Genomic DNA, 20,713 nt, shown 5'->3' on the forward strand with positions numbered 1-20,713 from the left:
GTACCACTTTAACTTACTGGGGTGTGCAAGCTCTTTGTCTAAGCTGGGATGCAAAATAAAGTTGTGCTCTATCAACTGATCAGAGCTGGCTTGAGATCCAAAGTACGTACAGGTTACTATTACTGTAACTGGTTAATCAGGCCAGCCATCAAACCTCAGCACTGAACACCGTGAGCAACTGTCAGCATACGATGCTGATAAATCCAATCCAATACATATGGAACTAGCTAAGAGAGAAAATTCTGCCTCATTTAAAATCACATTATCCAGCCTGCCACCCTTCACTGGCTCCTGGCCTGTCACACAGGCTAATGGACAGGCACCCTGAAAAATACTTGTTGTGAGCCTAGGAACGGATAAGAGCCTCTCGTGTTTGACAAAAGCCAATTAAGATCAACTAAACCTTCTATCATGCCTTTCCCGAAAAAGCACGTCTACCACATTGCTTGAAGAGCTCGATTGTGTTCTTGGTTGTCAAGCTAATACCAGCAAACATTAAAGAACTTGCCATTCAGCAGGCAAAATAATTAGAGGAGCAGTAACCTTCAACAGCAGATGCCAGTGACAGGTGACATGTGCCAGCATCCTGGACGACTCATTGAACAGGGCACCAACTGGGGCACAAGGCTGACAGGTCTCATGGCAGGTGAAGGCAACTTCCAGAAAGTCATGGATGCCAGTGAGATATTGATGTTTATACTGCCAGATCCCTCTGCAAGCTTTCGACAAAGTGCTAAGATACAACTGATGTGTTTATAACGTGTAGCAAGAATAAATAGCCACTAGTGCTGTGGCTTCTGCCGTAGCATTCAGATGTGCAACAGGTACCTTCTGCTCCTCTTCAAGGTTCTTGTTGCACGGACCTGCCAAAGATCAGCCGTGTCCCGGCATGAATTGGTATTGGATGTAAGACTAGAAGCAATTTTGGGGGTCATTTAGTCCTGTCATCCATTATCTTCAGCAATCCTGCCATACAATGTCCTCCAAAATTAATGAACTTCATCTTAAAAGCTGCAAGTAATTTTTTTCCCCTCACTACCCAAGAGGGTATTCTGAAACTTCACTGTTCTAATGGTCAATTATCCAATCCAGATCAAAATAATGCCCTTCGGACAGGGAGACGCTGTGAGGAACTAAGGAAAATGCTGGTTTTACCTCCCAGCAAAACCCCACGGCTCCCATTCAACTCAGTGATCTGAATCATCAGTTCCCTGACTCCTAATTGACTTTGAATCAACAGGTTGCAACCATGTCTGAATCCCTTCTTTCACCTCAGCTCAATGGAGAAGTTTGTTCTTTCTCTCAAACAATGACTCAGTCCTGAGGTTTTCCTGCCATTACTTCCAGGCTAGATTATCTTCTGTGAATTTCAGTATGACCAAATATGAAATGTTTTTCCACGTATCACCCACCTCCATGGCTCCATGGCTTCCAGCCCATGCGATAGTTACAGTGCTGGATGAAGGCCATGATTTTAATTGCCAAAGCAATGAGAGGATTAGGCTCTGCTACATGAAAATCTAAAATTTTTGATCTGTGAACTGCTGCTGCGTCTGTACTTCACAGCATAGCTCACAGTGGATAGAGACTGAGGGTAAATGTTTCGAACAAAGGGATCTGGCTGTAAAACAGCATTTTGGAGAAACACAAGATCAGATCGCTCCTCAGAAACATTCTCAAAGCTTTCTATCTGAAACAGATTTTCCATCATTTCTTTCACCATGATGACAGCCAGAAAAACATTATAGTGAGGATTCATCTCACTAGTTTAATCTGTCTCCAGTGTAAATGTTTCCTTTGGAGATATTTTCTCTATAGTCGATGGGGAGGAAAAGGTGTTTCTGATGGGATCCATATAATCTCTTATGGATATCTGCTTTAGGGTGATATGAATTGCACCCTAGAAGTAGATATTTCCCTCTTCCGATTGGAAAAGCTCCAGATACTTGCTTGGATGCAGCATGCAGATGTCTGCTTTTGCCAAGTGATTGCTACCCTGCTAGTGGAAGAAACCAAACAGGAAGATCCTAATTTTCATATATTCCAAGGAGAATTTTCACTTGCATAGAAAAGGGTGTTACCAGCTTCTACAGTCTTTTACTATTCCTTTACATTCTTTTAGTGTCTTTAAGACACTCAAGTATTATGCTGAGCAGCATTCTGCCACCATAGGGTAGATGAGATGGATGACTCTATTAGTATCTGCAGAGTTATTTTTAATTTATACTAACATAAAAGAGAGGTGAATGGGGCCCTTAACTTCTTATTCCTGCCTTAGTCATGGACCTTCTCTGCGACCTTGGGAAAATTGCTTTATGTGTTATTTTCCCGATATGTAAAATTAGGATAATCCTGCTCAAAGACTGATATGAGGTCTAATTAGTAAGTGTAAAGCACTGTGAAATCCTCTGATGGCAGATGCAGAGCATAGCTAGCCTGGGATAAAGAAGGTTAAAGGAACTTGTGCTAAAATCACAAATACTTGAGAAATTATACTTAGGGGGAAGTAAAATGGCACATATCTGCAGGTGAGGAAATGAGAATCAGCAGTCTCTAACTGTGGTCGGCCGACCTCAAATCCACTGCCCAGACCATGTCTACAAAGGAGGTTTGGACAATGACATGAATCACCTAGCAGAGTCCAGAATCAGGGGAAATATTACAGAATACTAGGGTTATCCTAGGAAAAAACCTTCCATATTTATCCATCTGGAATCTGATTGACCTGATGGATCTTTCACAGCCTTTTTCATTGCCATTTCTGAAAGATTCACCAGTGTCAGGTTTTCATGTTCATGGTTCAGTATTCATACCACAAGCAATTACGCCATGTCTCTGAACAGGCAGGGCAAGCAGTTACTAGAAAACATTTTCCTTTCAGCAGGTCATTCAAACGCCATGCCCTTTCCCAGAAGTGAGCAGGGATTTCTAAATTGTATCCTGTGCCAGCTGGAAGTGCCTTCTGTGGAGTGGTGCCAATTCAAAGCTCCTGACAACCAGGATTCCCGCGTGCCCAGCTCTCATCTCATCCCTTTTGAATGCCATAACATATATTCCTCCCAACCAAACCAGCAGTCTTACTGTTTCACGAGTGTCAAACCAGACACTGTCTTCAGTTCATCTCGTAATTGTCAGGTTGACATTACTTTCTGACTGTCTTGCTTTTTCCCTCCCCAGGCATCACCGTGGACAAGTTTGGGCTGATTTACTTTGTGGATGGCACTATGATCAGGCGGATTGATCAGAATGGAATCATCTCAACTGTGTTGGGTTCCAATGACTTGACGTCTGCTCGGCCTCTCAGCTGTGACTCTGTCATGGACATTTCTCAGGTAAGACAGTGTTTCGGTTGGGTTTCTACGGAACAGAATCCTATGCCTTCACCCTATCTGCATGTCTGTGTGCCTCCCCAGGTCTAGCAAAGTGGTAGAGGCTCAAGGAAAATTACATCTCTACATATTTTGTGGTGTGAAAATGACTGGGTCAAAAAGAAAGTTCCTGTAAAAACTGAAGGAAAGACCTAACTGACCTAACTCAGAGAACTCTGCAAAGAGAGATTTTAAAGATGTCCCACCCACAAAAGAGACTTCTTTCAGAGCTCCTGATCAATTGGGAGACACAGATTCCTGGGAAGGCAGGTTTCACTACTCTCATTTCTCAAGAAACTAGTTGCTTTAATCTAAAGAGACCGGGCAGCAGCACTCATTTTAGCAGGTCTTTGTGCCATGCTCTGTTGTAACAACTTAGCTACACCATGGGTTTTTTTCTTTGCTTCCCCCCATCCTAATTTGGCCCAGCACAATTTTAGACCTAAAGCAAATTAACATCTAGGAAATACTGATTGGAGGCTGTGGTGCCAAAATTAGCAACAGCAGGAAAACAAGAATCTTGAATTGCATCAGATTGCAAACTCGTTGTAGCCACCATCATGCTGGGCTTTTAAGTCCTGCTGCTTCCTGTTGCTTAAAGGTGGAGAGAAGGAAAAAAAGCAAAGAAAGAGAGAGAGAGAGAAAAAGAAATCTCAGTTTGATGATTGCTTTACTTCTGGATGGCACAGAAGAGAAACCCATTACAGCCCAGCACTCAGTTTTGTGGGGCACTGGCCAACCTGTCAAATTACGCCAGGTTAAAGATAGTGTCCTTTGAAACCTTTGTGCCACTTCTTGTTTGCCTGGCTACAGGAATGTTCCCCTCTCCTATGAAAATATAGATCATAGCTGGAGGGCTAAGTACTGTTATTCAGCCACAATAGGTGTCAATGGGGTTTCTGTTTTGTAACTACCTAGATAATTTCCTTGCTCCCATATGGAATCCGTTCCTCTTGGGTTTCCCTCTAATTTGAAAAGATTATTCTTGCTACTTTGCAGCTGGTTCCCACTGTCCACAATTTATGAACAAGCTGAAATTATGAGTTTAAAAGCCTTCTATAGAAGCAAATTTTGTTGGGTAAGGGCCATCTTGTAGCATGCTTCTCATCTTACAGGCATAGTTTTTTCTTTATCTGAATTTCAGGAGCAGTTACCACAAGAGCACTGTAGATTCCAGTTCTAAGAATTATTTTCTGTCAGGTTATGTGGCTTATCTGTATACCAGTGTCATCTTTAAACACTTCAGAGATGAGCTAAAATGTATCAGCTGAAGACTCTTCCTTTCCCTTTATAAAATGACAGGAGCCATTTTTAGATCAGCTTGTACTGTGATGGGCAAATTGACCACTCCTATTCTGGACAAGCTCACTGAAGACCAGTTTAATTAAAAAATAATGACAACAACCCAAAGCAGGAAAAAAAGGAAAAAAAAAAAAAAAGGAAAAAAAACCCAACACCAAAAACCCCAACCATCCAACAAAAAAAAAAAATAAACCAAAGCTTGGGAAGTAGTTTTTCATTTTTTACAATGGCTGGAAGGGTCTTTTCTGTCAGGTCCCCGAGGCTCCCTGGGACATGAGGACATGAAATATTTAGCTGCCAAAGTTGACAAGGAATGGTTTTTAAGAAATTGAAAATTCCCTTGTCAGTTCAGAATAAACTCTGCTCTTGATGCTAACTCAAGGCTGTGGAGCTTAAAGACCACTGGAAGGGATGGAGGTATGCATTATTAAAGAGAAAACCACAGGCTATAATTTTTCACTACAGTAAGGGTTAAAATAGGCCAGGAGCTGAGAAAAGGAAGATTTTGCAAACAGAGAACCAGAGTAGACAGATCTCAGTGTAGTGCTTAGCCCTGAAAATAAGCTTCACAGGCCCAGCCATTAGAAGGCACAATGAATTAAATACCTTGCATCTGATGCTTTAAAAAAAAAAATAATGCAAAAGTTGAAAAGGGATCTAACATGAATAGAAGCATCACAAGTAAAGCATGGCTGTGGCAGAGATGTTCAACAACGGGCTTTAAAAATAGGAATCTCCTGTCTTCCTCTAAATCTTACCTGGTTTCTTCTTGTTCTTGGTTTTAAGTAAAATCACAATGAGAGATGGTTTGCTGGACTTCAACCTGCTGGCATCTTCTCCTTTGCTCCTTCTTCCCATAAGGTTGCCACCTTTTAGATGCCAAAAAAAAAACCCCAAACAAAAAAACCCAAACTTGTTCACCTCAGGTAAATAAGCAGCAACTGAGATGGATGGTGAGAGAGAAAGATGTGAAACAAAGAAACAGGGAGATCCTGGAACTGCAGAGCCTTGAGTGTGCCCAGATCCCAGACCTCTCCATCACAGCACATCATGCTGTTGGCTACAGAGGAGAAAACACATGGGTGCAGGGAGAATGGCAGAAAGTGACCAGCTTCTCAGTTAACTGTGAGATAGCAAGTCCATCTGCTCTAACTTAAGAGTTGCTTGGCTGACTGAAAGGGAATTATACAACCAGAATAGCTATTCTTGCTAACTAGCTGAAAATCTATTTAAAAGCCTGGCTGGAGGCGACCAAGAGCATTCTTCACAGCTGTTCATTTCCAGTCACCCTTCACACCTCTACTATGTGGAAGATGCACCATTAGGAAAACATTTAAGCATTGTTTGTTTCCCATCAGCACAACACTGATTTTTTTTAATGTATATAAACCTGAAGTAAAACAAATTAATGACAATTTTACAATCTTACTGTTCTGTATTTTAATTTTTTTAAAAAAATATTTTTAAAAAATGATTTTAAAAATATATTAAAAAAAAATACCCTTAATTCTGTTACACATGTCTTAGATTTGGCAACTAGAAGAGTAGACTCACCTGAAAAGACAGTGTATTACAGAAGCAGAGCTAGAAATAAAAAAACCCTAGTGCTCACTCACTTGTGGTGTTACCAGTCACTTTCTCAGTTTGTTTGTGTATATGGTTTATCAATGTTGAACTATGATGTGTCACTGTTAATTGAACCCATTCTTCCATTATGCGAGAAAAAAAATATGTGAAAACCACTGTGAAGACACAGGTATTTTATACCAGAGATTGAAATTGCCTGAATTTCTTGGGAATTGCTATTTTGCATTTTTGCAGCATCAAGCAGAAAATCAATAGTTATAACTTAGACATACACACATGCTGACACAGTTGCCAGTTTTGTGTCTATCCCTCCTTGTCATTTACCCAGAGGAGCTCGGCCACTTGTCTGGAAAATCCTTTAGCAAAAGGATCATTTTTTTGTTTGACTGATTTCACAGCACTTCACACAACAAAATTCCCAGTCCCGGGTCTCTGCTTTCAGGTGTGGGTCCATCAGTCAACAAGCATAAGATTGTTTGGGGAGGGGAAATCCCCCTTTGGGGATCTTTGGATTTTCTTGTTTACTTCTGCATTCCTGGGCACTGATGCCCCTTCCCACAGCCGCTGACCCCTCACACCAAGGTAGAAAAGCAGAGGGAAGCCACGGTGCAGATCAAGAGCTGAGGAGGGTCTGCCTTTCTCCATCACCCTGCTCCCACCGCTGGTGCAATGCAGAGTCTGGGTATCCACGTGTCTGCTTCATGTAACCAGGTGCTAAGCCCCCTCACTCACACAAGGGCTTTGTCCTCTATGGCCACCATATCGAGTGGTAATAATTAATTGTGTTTCTTTTACGTTTTCTCCTTTTAATCCATGTGGAAACATCTTCATTGTGACTGATCTGTAGCAATCACACAGTGAAAAAGGCCTCACTGTAATAATTTCCTTGTGTTATTTTACCATTAAGGTTCGTCTGGAATGGCCCACGGATCTGGCAGTCAATCCGATGGATAATTCTCTCTACGTCCTCGACAATAATGTTGTGTTACAGATCTCTGAGAACCACCAAGTGCGAATTGTGGCCGGGAGACCCATGCACTGCCAGGTGCCAGGCATGGATCACTTTCTCCTTAGCAAGGTGGCAATCCACGCTACACTGGAGTCTGCTACCGCACTGGCCGTCTCGCATAACGGGGTCCTGTATATTGCTGAGACCGATGAGAAGAAGATCAACCGCATCAGGCAGGTCACCACCAATGGAGAGATTTCTCTTGTTGCCGGTGCACCAAGCAGCTGTGACTGCAAGAACGATGCTAACTGTGACTGCTTCTCGGGGGATGACGGCTATGCCAAGGATGCCAAACTCAATGCGCCATCCTCCCTTGCGGTGTGTGCAGATGGGGAGCTGTATGTAGCTGATCTTGGAAATATCCGAATCCGCTTTATTCGGAAAAACAAACCGTTCCTCAACACACAAAATCTATATGAGTTATCCTCACCCATAGACCAGGAGCTCTACTTGTTTGACACCAGTGGCAAGCATCTTTATACTCAGAGCCTTACCACTGGAGATTATCTCTACAATTTTACTTATTCCGGAGATGGAGATATAACCCTGATCACCGACAATAATGGCAACTTAGTCAATATCCGAAGAGATTCCACAGGGATGCCCCTCTGGCTGGTGGTGCCTGATGGCCAAGTCTACTGGGTGACAATCGGTACCAACAGCGCACTCAAGAGCGTTACAACACAGGGGCATGAAGTGGCCATGATGACGTACCATGGCAACTCTGGTCTCCTCGCCACTAAAAGCAATGAAAATGGTTGGACAACGTTTTATGAGTAAGTATATTACAACTATCATGCTGCTGACTTCATTCTCTGTTCTCTGAACCATGCAAGGCTGATAGAATTTAATTCCCTGGACAGAATTATTGTCCAAATAAAATGGCCAGAACAGAGAATATCAGATCTCACGCAAACACTAAACACTGTAAGTGCATTAGAGTTTGAGTAAGCTTCCTCTACCAAGTCAAGTCAGAGCTTCTGCTGAGTTTTTCTAAATCAGCTAAGTAGTTTGGACACCTGGTTCTCCTTAATATAGTTAGGACTAGGGATTTAGGTTGCATGTCAGGGAATTTTTCTTGGCTTTGAAAGCCCTGGAAGTGCGAAAGTTCCATCAGATTCTCTTTTTCACAGCTTTTCACCTCCTTCCTATGGTGCAAGGTCTTTTTTGAGCTTGTTTGAAATGGCTGATGTGGAATGACAACTGCCAATGACTAATGACAGCTTGCTCAGAAAATGATTCTGTAATTAATAGACTGCTTGGTTTCTACTGTTGTAATTGGCCTCACTAAGCTTCAAAAATAGTCTCAGAACTGTTCAAGACCATCCCTGTCCCAAAGAGATTTTTGAGCACAGAGAAAACAGGATACGTTGAAAAACCCAAAGCTGGCAATGACTTGAAGGTTTGTGCTTCTTTTTTGTATTACTATTAACAATTCCCTGCTTATAAATAACACGAAGACAACACATTTCTGATATCAAATAGGAGAAAGATTACTGAATGAAGGGCATCTAGAAGGATGGTCTGCAAATTCATCCTGCTGTTGAGAACCCTTTCCCCTCCCTCTTTCTTAGTTTAATTTTTATTTTCAAATCTAGCCATTTTGAAATGCTCCTTTTAGTGCATAATTTCCCTTATGATATGAATGGTTAGATGGAAGTGTTCAGCTACCACAATAATAGACCCATTGTAAGAGTCCAGTTTGGCTAGAACAGACAGTTCCCCAGATTACAAAGAAAAAAACTAAAAGAAAAAGAGACTGATGGAAGGCAAGCTGGCTAAACCCACATATCCGTGTGTTAGACACGCAGTTGCTTTGGTTCTCTCTTTAAAATGTTCCAGGCTTAGTTGCAAATGTCTTTGCTTAATACTCACTATTACTGCTCCTGCCGCAAAAAGAACTGATGGAAACTCGTTGAAGACTCTTTTGAAAGGTTATTTGCATTCCATCAATGTTCTGCTTGCAATTACTATAGCAATATTCCTCAGTGAATCAAAGTTAATACCCTTCCATCTCTTACATTAAATTTGCTTGAGGGAGGCTTTAGGGAGGAAAGATAGGGTGTTTTTCTCTATAGGAGTGGAAGCCTGCTATATTGTCAGAACCACTGTGCTAAATCAAGGAGGTATTTCCTTTTTGCAAGGAACCCAATAGTTCCTGTGCTTGAAAACAGATGTAGCTGCGGACAGTGAAGCAAACTAAACATTACAGCTAATAACGGTCAGATTTATACTTCAAACATAATCTTTTATTTAAAAGTGTGACTGAAAACATAAAGGAGATAAAATGAGACAGAAGCTAAAATCCTACTTAGTCCGTGGATATATTTATAACAGTGATCCATTATTTCTTGCTATCCAACAAAATAGAACATTTGTGCAAGTCATCATTCTGGTCCTTTTATGCACTTCAGAAGACTTGTAAGAAAGCTTTTTAGAGCTAAATGGTAGACAGTATTCTCCAGTGGTTGGACTATGGAAATCTTGACTAGAACAAGTCAGCACTATATGATAGCATAGCATCACTGAAAATAGCATTGGGAATGTGTCTTCAGAGATACCTCATCCCAACCTGTTATCAGATATCTCTATTTAACTGTTCCTGACAGGTTCTGATGCAACTTTATAGAACTGCAGGGTAAAAGTCTACCTCTGAATTAGTTGCCCCAGCCTCCCTTTATGGGCAAGGGAGAGAAACAGGCATTTTCAGAGTGAGTTTCTTATGTGTCTTATGCGTCATATATGATGTCAGGTATCTGATGACATAAGATGACATAAGCTGTATTCTGAAAGTTTCTCCCTGCAAGAGGTAGTCCAGAATGGTTAGCTCAGACACAGGTGTTTACATTGCAGATGTCTACCATTTGGTCAGATGGTTCCTATCAAAGTCATCCCAGTTATTCATAGATATTTCTAGTGATAACAATGCATTTACCTATCTTATTGTTATTATTAGAAAGCTTTTTTATATGCTCAGTCTAAGAGAGAGAATGTCACTCTTCACTGCAGACTGTCACTCTTCATCCTAGCCTGTCCTGGCCCGTCCTATCCTATCTGATCCTATCCTAACCTGTCCACTAGGGACCTGGAAAGCAGATCAGTCTGCTCATCTTTTCAGCTGTGAAAGGTACATATCAAATGTTCAAGAACATGCTCTGTGATAGCTCTCAAAAAGCAGTCAGCAGCAGGGAATCATCCAGCAGGGTTGTTTTGAATGCATGGGCAGGGATTGATTCTACCCAGGTTTTGCATGCATAATCTGGGCAAAAAAAATAAAATCAGACTGATAAAATGAGAAGATTTGTAAATAAAGCTGAGATGCTTAGATTCCTTAATAAAGTAGGTTTCATTTAAACAAAATACATTCTTCACACAATCTAATGGCAGGGTACATAAGTAACGGGCCACAAAAGAACTGGACTGACTATTGAGTCTCAGAGGCTGTAGTGACCAAAGCAGCAGGTCATTCAGTGTGATCCTCAGCATAATTCCATGGCAAATCTGTCTAACATTGCCTGGATGGACAAGTGAAATTAATACATATATTCATCCCACTCTACTTGTAGTGGGTAGTGGGAAGCTGATTTTATCCCTGTACAGCATTGATGAGACTAATAGTCAGTTCTGATGTTTGCAGCTTATGAAGGACAGTGAAAATTGAAGGTTGTGCAGAAAAGCACAACAAAAATACATTTGTGGGGAGAAAGTGCTTTTGTGCTGGAGAACTAAGAAGGCTTGATCTATCTATTTAAACTTGAAGAAGGCTGGGAAGTGTCTAGATCACAGCACATCAGCACAAAGCTATCACCTATAGAGAGAGACTCTTAATCTAGCAGCGAAAGGCTTGAGAAGGGTAAGGGCCTGGAAAGCAAAGCATTTCGGTTGACAGGAAGGCGTGATTTTTTAAGGCTGAGATTACCTAACCAGTAGAGCAACCAACCATGAGAAGCAGTATACTTCCCATTTCTTGGTATCTTAGATCATGACTCTCAATGCCTTAAGATACATTCTCACCAGACAGATTTGCATAAGTCAAACACAAACTGCAGGGAGGAGTGCAGGAATGGCAGGATTAAATCTAAGTTCCTTGATATCCAAGAAGCCAAAGAAGATGGTGTAAACCAAATCAACATTCAATACCTTCAAGTTATTGGTTTCTATATCAGAACATCAGGAAATTTACATTGAGGAGTTCAAGTGATTTAGAGAAATCCTGTGATCATGAGCAGCCACAAGGTGCTCTGAGTAGTTTTCTGTCCTGGCTGAGGGGGAAGGTGAAGCTCATATTTCTGTTTTGCTCAGGGCCAAGGAAATAAAGACATCAAATCTGGCTCTGAGAAAAAGCTGCGTGCTCGTCACAGCATGTAATAGTTGTTTATAGGCCAGGGCAAGCTGGACATCACTGTTTAAAAAGTTAAGAGTCAACATAAATTCAACTGGCACAACTATACACTGCACCAGTGGCCCCACGAAGAACATCCTCATCAGATTTACCTTTAACTGTCTGCAGAGGGCCATAAAGCAGACATCCAACATGAAAGAGCAATGGTGTTACAAGAGTGGCAACACTACGTGTTTACATATCCAGCATCTCTGGTTCTCCTTCAGTTGTTACTCTTACCAGGGCATTTCTCAGCCTTTATCATAAGGCTGCCAAGAGCTGTGACGTACGGGCATGTTGATGTGGCTCTGGAGAGGAGAGGAGGAGGTAGGATACGTTGATGCAGTGCTGGAGGTCTATTTCCAGGGCATGCCAGGGAATCGGGGTCCTCCAAGGGTTCAGGCTGGGCTGGCACATTGTCCCTTCATTTCTGTAGGGGAAGGAGACCAGTGCTGTCTTCAGGCAGCAACAGACGTGCACAGCTCTCACAGCTCTTCCTTTCACACATCCTACACCGAAGCTGCCATAACAATCCTACTTTATTGAGTGTAGTGTTGAGAAAGGTTCAGTATATAACGTGCAGTTTCCCTTTCCTTTGAGAGTAAAACTTAGCTCTCTGCAGTAATTAGCCTGTCCCCAAAGGCCTATCTAGGACTTCTTTGAGGGTTTTAGCATTATATAGACCTTCTCTGCCTCTGCAGAGGGCTTGACATTCGTTGTCAATTAATGCAATGCAGCTCAGCTTGTCCAGTAACTGGATTAAAGACTTGCCTTCCCATTGAACCTGTGACAGTGATAATCAGCAGCAAAGGAAGCTGATCTGGAAGCTCTGCCCGCAGAACGGCTTCTTGTTCAACTCCTCAAGTCAAAGACAAAGGATGCTGTGTGACTACTTGCTTCTTTGTTGTTGCTGCTTTTTCACTTGACCTGAAAAAATTGCTACCAACCTTTACAAAGTTTCTTAGAAGTTGCTGTTTGTCTACTTCTGAATCCAGAAAATCTTACCAATGTATTTGTTCAAATCAAGAATATGGCAATTATCTTGATTAGCTCATTGAGATGGTATCACTGTACATTAATTCAATTTCCCTCTGAGCCAAAGTCAAATCTTCTATGCATTATTTAGCCCAGACGAGGCTCTTTGGCTTAGGTCCTTTGTGTGCCCAATTAGTTTCAAAGGTTACCTCCTCCCATACAGAATGAAATACTTACACATCCCTGCAGCCAAGCCCAGAAATTTGAAACGTTTTCATGGACTGCCCAAGAAGTGGCTCACAGCTGCCTGCAGGGCAAAGGGTCTCATGGAGCCAGGTCTTCAGATGGGCAGTAAGGGGAGCTGTGACCTGTAACGTCGGGTGATATTTTACAGAGAACCACTCTGCCAAACTTCACACACTGTAATGGGTGGGAGGTAGGAGCCAGCTGCACTGAGCATGCAGGAGGACCTTGGATGGCTTCCCAGTGACACCCTAGACTCAGCAGAGGTCCCACCCCAGCAGCAGCACTATTTGGTGCCCCAGCCAATGCCCTTGTCTGGGTGACTGGGGTGCCAGAACTTGGCATCGTGGCCAGCATCTGCCCCAAGGTGAGATGCAGACCCAGAGTGCCTTGCAGTTGGTGTAAAGGCTTTGAAATTTTTTCTCTCACAGCCAAAACCAGAAATAAATAATGCTTATTACCTTCGGAGGTGCAGCCACCTCCTGATTCAGAGAAAAGCTAGCTTACAGCATTAATAACATCCCTTTATCACCTGATGATATCTTGGGTCATACACTGAGTTTTATGGGATTTGGTGGCATCCATGGTTCAAAGTAGTTCAAGTGAGGGTCTCTTTCTGCTCCTGCAGCAGACTGGTGTATGAGAACCACCTCTGGCTTTTGCCCTCCCTCCTCTTCTGGCAAGATTTCTTTGCTCCACAATTTCTTCATGATAAAATAATTAGATTCTCAACATTATTCCTTTGAAGTTCTAGCAAAACTGCATTTAAGTGGCACGATAAAATAGTACTTCACTACTCTCAGTACATTGTGAGATCATGTTTTGAGCCATTTGCCTGGTTTGAAATGAATGCCTGGTGTCAGAGTCTAGTTGAGAACCAAGGGAATTATGAGTATCATAAAAGCCAGAGAGAGATATCTTCCTCTTCTCATCTGGGCAGTCAGAAAATTCTGCAGACAGTGGCTGCAGCATGGCCTTGTGTCATTAGGGAGAGGACTTGCCTTCATACATATTTGAGTAGTATTGGTTTGTCTGTTATAGATTTATTTTTAATGTTGTGTTTAATGTTGTTTGAAAAATTGTGAAGAAGCGAGCTTGTTCAGAGGCGGCGGGTGCATGTCTGTATAATCGCACACAAAATATAGTATGCAAAGTACGTTAGGACACTTTGGCACTAAATGCAATATTATTATAGTGAATTCTTTCCGATCTATTTGACTTGGATTTTTAAAAGGCTGATGAAATGTGAAAAAGCTAAAATGAGGAAACCCAGAGACTCAGGCAAGGAATTGATTTCTGAATAGACAGTACTTAGGATGCTCTCTTTAATTCCCAAGGCCCAGGTCTCTACACAATGGTAATGTGATAAATGAAAGCGCTGAATGTTTACAAGCTCACAATTAGGCCTCATAAGCACCAAATACCATTTTAATTCTGTGCATTGAACCTTAGCTAAATACGTTTCCAATTGGGAATGGATGGCAACAGCTTCCTTTGCTGGCCTGGTAATTGTCGCTGTAATTGTGAGTGCTGAGCCTTTGCAGCAGGTTTGAATGGGAGGCAGCAGCTGCGTGAGCAGGTGATGAATTCATTGCTCGGAGTGGCCACCGCGTGCGCTCCTGCATTTCAGTATTTTCTTAATTCTGGTGCTTTCAGAGCATTTGGAGAACACAGAAGTCTTAGGCTCTGATGAAAACTGGCCCACACCTAAATCCCAACACTGTGGAAACAGGCCTAGGCGGCTTAGCTGCAAAATGAGGTGACTAGGAGAGATTTATCTTACTGCAAATACCAGAGCGCACCTGCAGCTACATAAGAGCCAGTCGCTTGGCCTTCCTCTCCAAGCTGAGGATGTGCCCTATAAGTGCCTTTATAGGGCTGAAAGCAGAGGTAGAAGGACCCAACTCATTTAACTCGTTAAGCACATTATCTGTTTGGGATCTGCAATGTGACAGATGATAGCAGGTATGTGCTGTGTGATCTAAATCAAGGGAAACGCGGAAAGTGCTCTGGTCCTGAGCAAAACAGAAGCAAAAACTGCTTGCCAAGAGGAAAAGGTGGGGGGTGGTGGTGGTGGTGGTGTCCATGCTCACTGGCTTCCCACACTTCTTTTTGCAATGCCACTGCGGTGCTAAAAAGAGTTTTTTCTCTGGACAGGAGCATTTTACACTTCATCTGCCAACCAATTAAAAATAAGAATAAAAATGGGAACAGTCTAATTGTGCTACCTTCTCGCATTTCTCCCTTTGTAAGGCATGACCTCCTTGCATCTGCAAATAGATGAGCTGTCACCCCCAAAGCGAGTGCTTGGAAGGTGCCTGCCTTGCTGCTGGGCCGAGTTGCAGCAGTTCTTGCAAATGCAGAAAGCACAGATGGTCCGGGTTACTTCTGATGGAGGCTAATGGGGTGACTAAGAAGGTGCCAAAAGTCTAATGTACATGTGCAGACATCTTAAACCAATTCCAGCACACTATTCCAGCCTGTTCTGGCCCAAAAGGAGCCTTGCTTCTCAGGATCCAAAGTCCCAAATGGAAGCCCTTGCTCTTGGTGAAGCTCTCCCTGTAGTGTGAGTTTTGTACAGCTGTAAAAATGTATCCGTGTCCATTATGTGTATTGTACTTAGTCATTTTGTCTTAAAAAGAAAAATGTGTGCACACAGGTTTAGGTACCATCGCACTCTTTTGTGTTTGTTTGGGGTTTTTCCTGCTATTTTAACCCATTTTGCACAGGCAGAGGTTACTGGCATCTTTCTCCATTTGCATATTTGCAAATATTACAAATTTGCCCAGCAGGGAGCTGGAGGACCATCTGTGAGGGTGCTCTGAGCTTGATGTCCAGGAATAGAGTTTAAAGAGCTGGATGTCTGCTGCCGCTTGGGGCTGTTAAACCAAGTATCCACAGGATTTTGAGGCTTTCTTTGGAGCACATGAGTAGGGCTTGCATGGCGTGTAGGTTCTGTGCTGACTCTCAGCATAGTGCGGAGTGTCATTCAATTAGGATAAAACATATGACTGGCAGGACATTGACTCAGCACTTAAATGAAACAGCAGCCACGTCCATCACATGAACAAGCTCTCTGTCCCCATCCATCCTGACTTTTGCTCTCCTTTCCCTAATCTGCAGACCTCCATCCTTTCACACTCACACCTGTATTACACCAAACTCACCCCCCTTAGACTTCAGCGCAGCACGTCTAGATTTGTCCTGTTGTTTTTAGGAGGTGAATCAAGCTCAATTTCAGGAGCAACTCAATTTTAAAAATGTAAATAGAGCAATAAAAATAAACCCCTTACAGTTGTTAATACCACAAAGTCAGAGTTGCCAAATTCAGATCCAACTTCCTTAAATTCTAGTGCATTTGAGATCTGAGTCTACCCTTATGGTTCAGACTGGTTTATATATAGGACTAATGATGTTGTGGTAGAAAGATTTGGGTGTTACACAACAGCTCTTTAGTGACAACATTTTCTCTGCTAGAAGGTGAGACTAAATCATGTCCTTTGTGTCCTGTCTCAGCAGAGGGGGTAAAGATATCACCTGTGATGTTTTCAGTTTAAGACTCAGTTTTAAGAGGAGACGTGCAGATGACTGTGCAGAAGGCGCTTTCAAAACGCATACCGCCTCAGTGCAAACAGGCCAGCCACAAACAGGGAGCAAAGGATTTGGCTCTGAGAGCACTTTAGTTCTGGCTTTTGCAAGGAGATTCAGTTCAGATCCAAACTGCGTCCTGCTAGCTGCTTGGAAAAGCTTTAATTGGTCTCTGCCAAACTCCTGCAATGCAGTCCTGAATTCATCTTTGGTTTGTTTTTTTTCTTCCTTCTTTTCTGTTTCACAAGTGAACAACTGATCACCAAGATCTGGGAGGGAAAGGGTGAGGCTGCTCTGTGTTCCATGCTTGGATAATCCCATGACTGATAGCCTGACACTGAGGAGGGCCAAATGCTTTCTTCTACCTTCCTACCTCCCCCTATGCCCCGTGGGCAAGAAAAGCCTCACATGATGGTGTCTCCAAACCCAAGGGCTGGAGAGACTTGCAATGAACTCACCCACTTAGTCACTATACAATAAATATTAAACTCTGGGCAAAAATCACCTTTTCAACCAGCCTTTCCTCATGTTGAGTCACTGCCAGCATATTGTCAAAAGCAAAGTACCAGCATTGTGTACAAATCTGAAAAAAAAGAGAATAGAAGAGAAATTATTTTCTTTTTCTGTGTAGTGCAGAGCCAGTCCAATGGCTGCTCCTGGGTCTCTCATGGATTACAGTTCAAGAGCACTTTTTCTTGTCTCTTGTCTCTTGTCTCTTGTCTCTTGTCTCTTGTCTTGTCTTGTCTTCTTTTCTCTTCTCTTCTCTTCTCTTCTCTTCTCTTCTCTTCTCTTCTCTTCTCTTCTCTTCTCTTCTCTTCTCTTCTCTTCTCTTCTCTTCTCTTCTCTTCTCTTCTCTTCTCTTCTTTTTTTTTTTTGGTTTGGATTTTTTTGTTGTTAGATGGGGTCTGTTGTCTCTGAGCTCAGCTCAGAGTAATCCTGAAGAGGAAGATCAAGAGTTCCTCAAACATCTGCTCACTCTGAGGCCTGATCAACTGTATCCAGACCCTCTCTAACACATTTCTCTCACCTATTCTTAAAAGTGTTGGGCAATGGGTTTTCCAGCACTCCATCTGTTCCTCTTCTTGGAGCAGCCATGGGCCTGGAAAACGTTCTCCAGCTTCTGGCCTGAATCTTCCTTGTTTACATTCCAGCCGATTACTTTTTGTTACATCCTCAGTAGATGTGATGAACAAATTAATTACGCTTTTCAGAACAACAGTTGTCAGGGTGGCATCTTCCCAATTCCTTGTTTCCCCTCTTCTAAATCAACTTTTCTTTTTTTTTTTTTTTTTTTTGGGGGGGGGGGGGGGCGGGAGGTGTGGAGTGTGCCTCTCAGATCATGTTTTCTAAGCTTGTTATCCTTAATGCATCATTTGAATTATTATTCTGAGGAATAGCACCCTTCACTGAACACTGTGCTCCATCAAAGGCTTACCAAGTCCTCTCTGCTCACCCATCATTCACTTTGCATCCCCAAGTGATACATTTTCTTGATATGATCTTCTTATATATCATATAAATCATTCTTAAATGATATGTGGGCAGGACTTGAAAGTCAGACATTTACCACTGATTACTTTTCCTGGAATTTTTCTGCTGTTTCTCCCTAATTATTTAAATATCCCTTCCCTGAAGGTCCATCTCATCAGAAGGTCCAACAGCTCTCCAGACATAAGCCAGTAGACCTTCCTGCTGCTTTCCATTTCAGTCCGCAGTAGCCTCGCTGCAAAGGTCCCTCACCAGTGGTCTGCTCGTAGCTCAGTCTTGTGACCCAAGAGCACTCTTTTTGCAGTGCCACAAATGAGAGCGTTTCCTATGTCAACTCAGGAGGTCTCTAGGCACACGGGTCTGCTTCTCCTTTTTACTGAAAAATAACCACCCGGCTTGTTAACTGCTGTGGGACCTGCATGTTTGTAGCTTATTTCATCTGGGTCCCGGTACACAGGTGTCCACATCAAAGAAACTTTCCCAGATGGTGCTTATGTTGAGTCCCTCATTGGGAAAGCCAAGGACACAGTAGGGGTGATAACTGGACTACTTTTTTGCACTTTTAAATCAGCCCTTCCAGATGGTCCTGGGAACAGTAAAAGGTAGACGCGAGGGTCTCATCTGTGCTCAGGGCTCTACACCGTGCTCACAAAGGACTGTGCTCTACTTGATGTAGCCAATCTGGCAGGTTCTTGCTGCTACCCTAACATTAGCTTTTAAAATAAAATAGAAAAAATAAAAATTAAAAAAAAACGTTGCTGAAGAGCTCAGGACACAACCAGACAAAACAGTTGGTGGCCTTCAGAAACAACGAGTTCTGCAAGACAGGATGCACAGGCCAGTCCTTTTCGGTAAGTCACAGCACAGTGGATGGGAAGTAAAGTTACTTTTGTAAACAAGAAGCGTAATGCAGGTGATAAGTATAGGAAAAATGTTGTTAAAATACAGCCTAATACTTATTTAGTCATTTTCTGTTCTTTGCTTGATTTTCTTCAGCTAAAACCTGTGATTTGCTTCTCATGAAGCCAAAAAAGTCAAGACAATCTGACAGAGTGACAGTGCGTTTTTCTTTAGGGAAAATCTGGGTGAAGAACTCAAGACTTGGTCTCTGCTTTATAGGATGCTTCCTGTATCCCACTTCTCTGTTGATGCTGTTGACTTTACTCCTTCCTCCCTTTCAGGTATGACAGCTTTGGCCGCCTGACCAACGTGACCTTCCCTACTGGCCAAGTGAGCAGCTTCCGCAGCGACACCGACAGCTCTGTGCATGTCCAGGTGGAAACCTCCAGCAAGGATGATGTTACGATAACAACCAATTTGTCAGCATCGGGAGCCTTCTACACCCTGCTCCAAGGTGAGTTGGGCCACTTCCTCTTTCCCAACCAAGCTGCACACAATGGATTATCCATCAGGAAACAGGCACCGCCTTGATAATCCCAGCACCAAAAATCACCTGCCTTCTCAGCGCCCCAGAGCTCCCCACATGCTGGTACAGATGCACGCTCACACCTACTTAGCCACATTCCCTAGCGCCGTGGTTGCTCTGCAGCTGTTTTCTGCTTCATTCTCAGCTGGTCCCCTTGCTGTGCAGTCCTCATGCAGTGCAGTCCTCCATCCTCATTACCATTATTGTTATAACAAAAAGGGTTGCATAAATCTAGCCGCACTTCCAGCTGACCCCCTTTGCTTCATTCTCTTAATGGCTTCCAATTTAACAGTTCCTCTCCTCCTGGAACAGGCGTCCAGCTGGTTGCTGGAGATCCCTCTGATCCTTTGTTCACTGGCTGTTCAAACATTCACAAGGAAGCATCCAGAAAAATGACCATCCCGGTCCCCAAAAGGTCTGTGTTTGAGCTAAAGAGCTGGTGTGGAGAGGCACAAAGGAGAAAGGAGAAGTGGGCCGCCGGGGTGGGACCGGTGGGACCAGTTTGTGGCTGTCAGAAATGAGCACAATTCTGCAGGTGGTGGTAAGGTGGAGATGTGGAAGATTGTTGAGGCAGAGGAAAAGGTGAAAAAGTGGGAAAGAAAAGAGGAATAAATAACAGGGGAGCACTGTGCTGACATACCGGTAGGGGCAGAAGTTGCAGTGCACAAACCATGCCAGCCTGGATCTCCAGGTTCCGACATGTGAAGCCTCCTTGGGGTCAGGGTTAGCCATCACTCTTGGTCTCTGGGGCTTGGAGAAAGGGAAAGGACTTTCAGACTCTTTGCTTTGTTCACTCCCCAGCTCTCATTCACTCTTAGTCTGTACCTCATGGCAATGGGGTGTCAGACATCATTTCCCTGTGAAAGGAACAAAGTTCTCCAAGTGAGACTGACGTGTTCCCGAGTCACATTTGTTCCCGCATCCCTGGGACACACATTTCTCTCCCCCTCCCTATAATAACAGCAAGCTTTCCTGAAAGAATGTGCCTGCTATGCCTGAACACTGCTTCTCCTGCCTCTGGAGGGGGCGGATGAGAGGGTGCCAGGCCCTTCAAGCCATGTTCGCTATTCCTGTAGCGAACACAATGACTTTCTTATTCTTGACTTCAGCCTGCAAAGCAGATCCAACCTACCCCGCCCCATCCCATCCACTCCCATCAAGACATCTGGCAACTGCACAGACATGAGGTTGGCTTCACCTCAAGAGCCTAATTAAGCAATAGAGCCTGCTGTTGGGGGCCCTTTAGTGAGATAATTGTCTGTGATGTGATTTATACACCCAGAGCTGAAGGCACAGTTACATAATGGTGCCACGGTCAATTATCTCATTGTACTGCCCTCCAGCAC

General features: G+C 43.1%; 1 protein-coding gene across 6 annotated transcripts in view; it reads left to right on the top strand.

Annotated features, from left to right (window-relative positions):
• Positions 1-20,713, top strand: part of TENM4 (teneurin transmembrane protein 4) — a 352,231-nt gene that overhangs the window by 299,810 nt on the left and 31,708 nt on the right. For all 6 annotated transcript variants that reach the window (XM_027781531.2, XM_055802888.1, XM_055802889.1 and 3 more), the window contains 3 exons: positions 3,178-3,332; positions 7,165-8,042; positions 19,123-19,295. In XM_027781531.2, the coding sequence (XP_027637332.1) occupies positions 3,178-3,332; positions 7,165-8,042; positions 19,123-19,295 (1,206 nt within the window). The remainder of the gene's footprint in view (positions 1-3,177; positions 3,333-7,164; positions 8,043-19,122; positions 19,296-20,713) is intronic.

Source organism: Falco peregrinus, chromosome 4, assembly GCF_023634155.1.
Source record: "Falco peregrinus isolate bFalPer1 chromosome 4, bFalPer1.pri, whole genome shotgun sequence".
NCBI classification, from domain to species: Eukaryota; Metazoa; Chordata; class Aves; order Falconiformes; family Falconidae; genus Falco; species Falco peregrinus.